Genomic DNA, 7,664 nt, shown 5'->3' on the forward strand with positions numbered 1-7,664 from the left:
TTTTTTTTTTTTTTTTTTTTTCATATTATTTTTGAAATAAGAATGTATGAAATTAAGTAGTGAGAATATGTGTGTTGAATAGGGTTTGTAATATAGTATACATTTGATTTTGAATATTCGAAATTTGTTATGATATGGTTAAGATTTAATATTTAAAATATTATTGGATGAACCCGCCAAAACTGTTTTGAGTATTTTCATTTACATTCTTTCCAATTTCTATCATCTTCAAAAGTTTAGAATTATGCCCGGCAACTGTTTGTCAAAAGTCCTGAATGGAGTAAATGCTCTGAGAAAAACGCGCAGCCGAATCCCAATTGCCACCATCACCACCGCCTCCAAAATCCCCGCCATGGATGACCGCCAAACGCTCAACACCCGCCTTTGTATCATCGGCAGTGGCCCCGCGGCCCACACTGCTGCCATCTACGCCGCCCGCGCCGAGCTCAAACCCGTCCTATTTGAGGGCTGGATGGCCAACGACATCGCCCCCGGCGGCCAGCTTACCACCACCTCCGAGGTCGAGAATTTCCCGGGGTTCCCTCAAGGTATCGACGGCCTCGAGATCACGGACCGTTTCCGCAAGCAGTCTGTTCGGTTCGGGACTGAGATCTTCACTGAGACGGTCTCCAAGGTCGATTTCTCGGCTAGGCCTTTCAAGGTGTTTTCCGATGCTAGAATTGCCCTAGCCGACTCCGTCGTCGTGGCTACTGGCGCTGTCGCCAAACGCCTCGAGTTCCCCGGCTCTGGCGATGGGGAAAACGGCTTCTGGAACCGCGGCATATCAGCCTGCGCCGTCTGCGATGGCGCTGCCCCTATTTTCCGTAACAAGCCCTTGGCCGTGATCGGAGGCGGCGATTCTGCTATGGAGGAAGCTACTTTCTTAACCAAATACGGGTCAAAAGTGTACATAATTCACAGGAGAGATGAATTTAGGGCTTCAAAGATTATGCAGAATAGGGCCTTAAATAATCCTAAGATTGAAGTGCTCTGGAACTCTGTAGTGGTAGAGGCTTTTGGAGAGAAGATTCTAGGTGGACTGAAGGTGAAGAATGTGCTTACTGGGAACGTCTCAGATTTGAAGGTTTCGGGTTTGTTTTTCGCTATAGGGCATGAACCAGCAACAAAGTTCCTGAATGGGCAATTGGAGTTGGATTCAGATGGATACATTTTGACTAATCCCGGGACAACTATAACCAGTGTCAAAGGTGTTTTTGCAGCTGGAGATGTTCAGGATAAGAAGTATAGGCAGGCTGTCACTGCTGCTGGCTCAGGTGAGTGCCCTACAAATTGGTATTTATGTGATTGAGAGTTCACTGACTTTTTGTCTGATATATTAAATGTGATTTACTATGTAGCTTAGTTCAGTGCTTTACTACATGATGAATATCGAATGTCATTGTAGAAACATAACATTCCTTGAAGTTGTGAATAATCTTAGGTTCAGGGTAGGCTGGTTAGCTTAGTATATGCTTCTCGGATGCAACCTTTGGCTGTCTTAGTTGTCTGAATGGAGCTAATAGTAATGTGCATTCCCCCTTTATTAGTGGAACCTCAGAAGTCTGCTGACCAAAACTGAATTTCAAAATTGTCATTGGGGGTGTGCACTGACAAAGGTTATGCTTTTGAAAAGAAAAACAATTCCATCCTGGTTAAGCTTAGTATACATTAGTCTAGTATTTGAGATTATAGTTTTTGAAGTTCATGTTACTCTATAAGTCTATATAACCAATTTTTGGAACCTGATAAAACACTAAGATGTGGCAATGGGTAATGGATGTTATCAGTTGCTTTTGTTTGATTTGGTTGATGATGATGATTTCACTAAGGCAGTGATAGAAGCAAGAGAATATGGAAATGTTCAAAGTTTGGCAGTTGTGTAGTAAACTAGGAATTGCATGATATGTATGTGCAGGGAACAGGTAGTAAGTCTCTTTATAATTCCAGTGAAAGTTAAAGATGTCAATGCATGTGCATGTGCACATAATACATTAACTATGCTTTCAGATATTTAGAATTCCTCAAACTGTTATGTTTTGTTGGTATTTAATCAGCAATAGACAGGCAGATAACAATTCTAACATGATCATAGCTGATATAGAACTTAAAACTTGATCAACCACCAAAATCATCAGAGCCTGTGAAGGAAGCTCTTTGCCTTGATCAACCACCAAAACTGTTATGTTATGCTATTCTAACATCTTTTGTTGGTATTTAATCAGCAATAGCCTGCCTTTGCTCCCTTTGAAATTTTAGTCAGATAGCTATTCTGGCAACCACCAAAATCATCAGAGCCTGTGAAATTTTAGATGTTAGAACAATCAGCCCTGTCAGTGCTTGTGACCTTAGTGAACCCCTGTTGAGGGAGACTGGTTAGGTTTTATCTTACGAAACACAATGTTTTAGACTTCTAATATTTGTGATACTATCTTTTGGGTATATGTGTGTGAACACATCCGTGATGTCTGAATGTATGTATATATATTGATTGATTGTGGCTGGTTTCTCAAATCGTTTTTTGGGGAATTATGTAGGATGCATGGCAGCATTAGATGCAGAACATTACCTTCAAGAAATTGGAGCACAAGATGGAAAGAGTGATTGATGACCCTGATTATTCTTCCTCACAAGTATTATGTATAGATAAGTGGTGAAAATGATTTTCATGCTTAATCTCCATTACTAGTATTGAGAAATCTGAAGTTTTTATGTTCCTCAGTCAATTCAGATGGCATTGAACACATGTGAACCAAACATCTGATTGAATGCAATAACTATGGTTCTAGTGTTCAAACAGAATAAGATTCACTGTAAATTTCTAGACATCCCAAGTTATATATATCCCCTTTGTTGCCCTTGGAGAGCTGATATGCTTGCTAAGAGAGTATTCTGAGGACGAAATCATGGTTTTGCACCTACATGTTTACATTGAGAACATTAGATTCGTGGGAAAATTCTACTAGTAAATATACAATGGAGTTAAACTTTTGGAGAATATTTTTAGTAGAGTTCAATGGAAATTGGTCTTTGTAGTTAAACAATTAATTTAGTACTTAAATATATAATCAGATAAATCCAAACAGCAGCCGTCTTAGCTCAGTGGTAGAGCGCGTGGCTTTTAACCACGTGGTCGTGGGTTCGATCCCCACAGACGGCGGAATTTGTTTTTCATGCACCATATTACTTTAGTAATTTCATTTTATAAAATTTTAAGGTTAATGAGTTTCTATTATTAATCAGAACCAGCATTCACCATCAGACCAATGCGGCTACATTTATAAATTAATCCAAAGACCAAACTCAAAATTTGTTTATTCATATTATCATTTAAAATCTTGATTGAGAAAACATAAAATTTCTACACCATGAATGATTGAAACTCTAGAGTTTCTAATCGCTATTTTCAACCAACTTTGAATATCAAAAAGAAAAATTATCGTTATTTTTTACAATCAATCAAAAGTGATCAGTCACACCAACCATCAATAAAAGTGATCAAAATATTTTCTTTGGGATGTGTATTTGTTTTGGAGCTATTGCGAAAGTGTGTTCGACATGTTGAAAAAAATAGTTAAAATGAATGTTTAAAGTGATCATTTTTATGTTTAATTTGATATATTATATCTTATAAGTTTAAAATGGATAATGATTGAATAAGAAGTTAATGTACCAATTGAGTTCGGAAGTCACACATTGAAAAGAGTTTACAACCTTTTACAATACAACTTTTTAAAGAATTTGAATTTTGTAACATATAAACTTACTTTCGTGTGGACAGGGAATACATATAATGTATCGATTCTTGAGGCAGCATCACACATCATAATTAATATGCCTCCTTTTAAGGGTATATGTAACATTAAATTTAGATTAGTCCTAAAATTAAGAAAAATAAAATAAAATAAATGTATATAAACATAAGAATAAGAAGTTAAAAAAGAAGAGAGTGCATCATCCATCTTGGTTTATGATACCAAATGTTGGCATCTTCTTCTTGATACAACAATAGGTCCATAAATGCCAGTAAAAATGCAAACAGATAATACAGTACGTAGTAAAAGTACAAACATGCAATAATGTCTTTGAGTTGAACTCCTTTACAAGAAGCAAATTTATTCCTAATATTTTCACTTCATTATTTAACCACACAAATTGGTGATATGATGAGGATTCATTTGAATGGGAAAGATGCCTATGCCTTGGTGACATCCTTGTTGGATCTGTTGTATTTCATGTGGCTATTCACCAGCTGCCCAGCTGCAATGGCAGACATAAGGGAAAGCTCCCCGGCAAGAACTGCGCCCGCCACCACGGTTGCCAACAGCCTTGCATTCGACCCGGGGGCGTCCCTGTTAGCGCCCTTGACTCCTAGTAGGTTCAAGCAGGCGGCCTGGGAGGCGAGTTGAGTCCCACCACCGACAGTTCCCACCTCGATGGAAGGCATGGTGACAGAGACGTGAAGGTCTTTGCCATCGTTCACCGCCTCCATCATGGTGATGCAGTGAGAGCTCTCGACGTTCTGAGCCGGGTCCTGGCCCGTGGCTAGGTACACAGCCGACACGATGTTGCTCGCGTGAGCGTTGAAGCCGCCCAGAGCCCCGGCCATGGCAGAACCAGTGAGATTCTTCAGCATGTTCAGCTCCACAAGGGAAGCCACATTAGTCTTCAAGATTTTCTTCACCACATCTTCCTTGATTGTTGCCTCACACACAACTGACTTGCCTCTCCCCTCAATCCAGTTCACTGCTGCTGGCTTCTTGTCCGAGCAAAAGTTCCCTGTCCATTTCATTTCCTTCCATCAGTCGAGAATAATATATAAACATAAATGTGCAATTCAACTATCAGCTTAGACTTTTATGTTTCAATTCAGATCACTATAATTACGAGAGGAATTGAGCGGGGTATACCAGATATGCCAAGGACATCCATGTCGGGGTATTTACTCTGGAGTAAATCAAGAACGTTTTGAACCCCCTTAGAGACCATGTTCATACCCATGGCGTCACCAGTACTGCAGCTAAACCTCATGTACAGATTTTTCCCAGCTATGGCACATTGGATGCTTTGCAATCTCCCAAATCTGCTTGATCTGCAGGTATCAAAGAAAACCGACCAAATCATTTAATGCTTAGAATATGTATATTGGAAATATGCTGAACTATATCATAGAAAGTTACTATCCAAAGTTATTCTCCCAAATTTTCTACATGGAACATAAAAAAAGGCAGGTGGAATAGCAAAACCATATGTAAATATGAATGCCAAAGAGTCAAATAGGTCTTCTAAATTTGATCAAAATAGCAATTATGCTGTACAATTTTTTTTTAAAAATCCAAATAAATTCTTAAACTTATAAAAATAAAGCAATTATGTCTACTTGACCTCCTATTTTTTTCTTTTAAATTGATGCTTATTTGAAATATTATTATTATTATTATTAGTTTCAAAATATTATTATTATTGTTATTGTTATTATTATTATTATTATTATTATTGCAACAAAGAGCTCTTTGTCATATGTAGAGTTCTCAAAATGGGCCCAACTCAGCAGGTTGGGTCCGTTTAACCCAGTTTTAGGTGGGTTAGGTTGAAACTTTTTAGCCCATGAATGTATTACTTGTCCTCATCCCACCCTCAAAGGGTATACAAATATATTTTGTACTTTGTTTGTATATATTTTTTAAGGTAATTGGTTTGTACATTTAAAAATATTATTAATGAAAAGAATTAAACTCTTAACCTATCAATTAATCTAGCCCGAATAAGACTAATTATTCTATAGATACTTGTTAGATTTTTTTATAGTTATATATGGAGTATTTATTACATAAATTATAGATTTTATAAACTTTATAACCTAAAAATATTATAATAAAAAATAAAAATATTACATATAAATCATATTAGTGATATATATATATATATATATATATATATATACCTCAAATCAATTATTATTATTATACTACAAATTACAAATTAAAATCTAGTTAATCTAAACGATCATTATGTTTATATGTATACAACCATACACATCTTAAAAAAGTCTAAGTCGTTTGATTGAATAATTATTACTCCATAATTGTTAACATAAAAGTTAAAGGTTGAAACTTTGAAGTATACAAAAATGAGCATAATAGTGCACTTACTTGTTGAAGGCAGCAGAGATGTTGTCAAAATTGGCGGGATCCTCAACGAAGAACTTCAACTCAGCAGCCCTTTTGGCAGTGCCAAATCTCACGACCGGAGCTCTGGTCATCCCATCTCTCAGCAGCATACTGGTGGCGCCGCCGGAAGCGGCGATCGCCTTGCAACCCCTATTGGTGCTGGCCACAAGGCACCCTTCCGTCGTGCCCATTGGAACCGAGTATTCTCTCCCGTCGAGCAAAAGCGGCCCAGCAATCCCCACCGGGATTTGCACGTACCCAACCGGCATCTCACAGCACTGCCCAAGAATGGAGTCGTAATTGAACCCTTCTAATGGAAGCCCTTCCAGGGATTTCCCGGTGATCCTCTGCAACGCCTCGCGGCGGATGGAGGCGGCGCGTTTAGTGTCTCCGAGCTTGGATTCCAGGGAATAGGAAGGGGTTTTGCCCTCCACGACGGATTTGATGATCTCCTCGTCGTCCGAGGATGACGCGGGGGTGATGATAATGGGGGCGGGTTTCTCGGCGGGAGTTGCGGACTTTGTTGGCTGCTCGGGAGCCACTGCGGCAATTTTTCGAACAGGTGGTGGGGGAACAGAGCAGCCAAGAGTAGTAGCGGCCGGCCACGGCCCACGACGGCTATCCTCTTCCAAAATATATTTCTCATTGTTCTCATCGTCCTCCACATCCCAAATATCCTGATTCCCCTTCAAGGCGGATTGAACAAATCCGACCCCGAAAAACCCTAAAAGATAAATCGCCGACACGAACAGCCCCGCCATAGCCGCGAGCTCCGACAAAGTCACCACGTGGAGAGGAATAGAGTTCCGGATCTTCTCCCGCCACCGCTGGAGCAGAAAATACATAACAGAAAAGAACATGGTGAAGAAAACCCCATTGGTAAGATACAAAGGGAGTGAAATCCCATCCGAAGCATTAGGAGGGGAAACAGAGCTCAATTTGTGTGGTTTCAAAGGCTCATCGGCGGCAGAGTAAACAGACTTATTTGATCGCCGGCGAACGTCCATTCTTAAAAATCCGACAAAATCCCTACGCTGCGAATACCGATCACTTTGCGGAATTCGCCGATGGGGTGTTGTCGGATTTGGGTGAGGAAGAAGCGGAGATATCGGAAGAATACTTATAGCAAAAATGGCGGTTGGCGCGCTACAGTAGCGGCCCATGTGCAGTCAAACATTTTTATTTTTTATTTTTACTTTTAAATAATTTATTTTGTTTTTTAGTTAACATGGCTGGCTATACCCTTCTTACGTCGTTTTTTGAGAATTTTAATTTTGTTGGAAATTTAGTTAGTCAAGATTGACTGTTGAAATATGCAAAATAGAAGCAGACAGAAAATTGGATTAACAAGATCATTTATAACTCAATTTTTATAATAATATATGTAAAGATTATATTAAATATAAAATGCAAAATATATAGGAAATTTCTAATTATGTGTTGTACTAAATGTCTCTTTTAAAATGGAAAAAAGGACATGCATATTCTGGGCACAAC

At 38.9% G+C, this 7,664-nt stretch overlaps 2 protein-coding genes and 1 non-coding gene across 3 annotated transcripts; 2 read left to right on the forward strand and 1 right to left on the reverse strand.

Moving 5' to 3' along the window:
* The first annotated feature begins 92 nt into the window (after positions 1-92).
* LOC116018913 (thioredoxin reductase 1, mitochondrial-like) lies at positions 93-2,861 on the forward strand. Its single transcript, XM_031258952.1, has 2 exons — positions 93-1,274; positions 2,535-2,861. The coding sequence occupies exons 1-2, from the start codon at positions 245-247 to the stop codon at positions 2,603-2,605; spliced, it is 1,101 nt and encodes a 366-aa protein (XP_031114812.1). The 5' UTR covers positions 93-244; the 3' UTR covers positions 2,606-2,861.
* A 224-nt stretch (positions 2,862-3,085) lies between these two features.
* On the forward strand, positions 3,086-3,157 carry TRNAK-UUU. The gene has a single exon. It is a non-coding gene; the product is annotated as a tRNA-Lys (tRNA).
* Positions 3,158-3,931: 774 nt separating this feature from the next.
* Positions 3,932-7,272, reverse strand: LOC116020998 (3-hydroxy-3-methylglutaryl-coenzyme A reductase 1-like). Its single transcript, XM_031261590.1, has 3 exons — positions 6,150-7,272; positions 4,908-5,089; positions 3,932-4,776 (listed from the first exon to the last, which is right to left on the reverse strand). Exons 1-3 carry the CDS (start codon positions 7,172-7,174, stop codon positions 4,193-4,195), a joined length of 1,791 nt encoding a protein of 596 aa, XP_031117450.1. The 5' UTR covers positions 7,175-7,272; the 3' UTR covers positions 3,932-4,192.
* Positions 7,273-7,664: the final 392 nt, after the last annotated feature.

Source organism: Ipomoea triloba, chromosome 5 (genome assembly GCF_003576645.1).
Source record: "Ipomoea triloba cultivar NCNSP0323 chromosome 5, ASM357664v1".
Classification (NCBI taxonomy): Eukaryota; Viridiplantae; Streptophyta; class Magnoliopsida; order Solanales; family Convolvulaceae; genus Ipomoea; species Ipomoea triloba.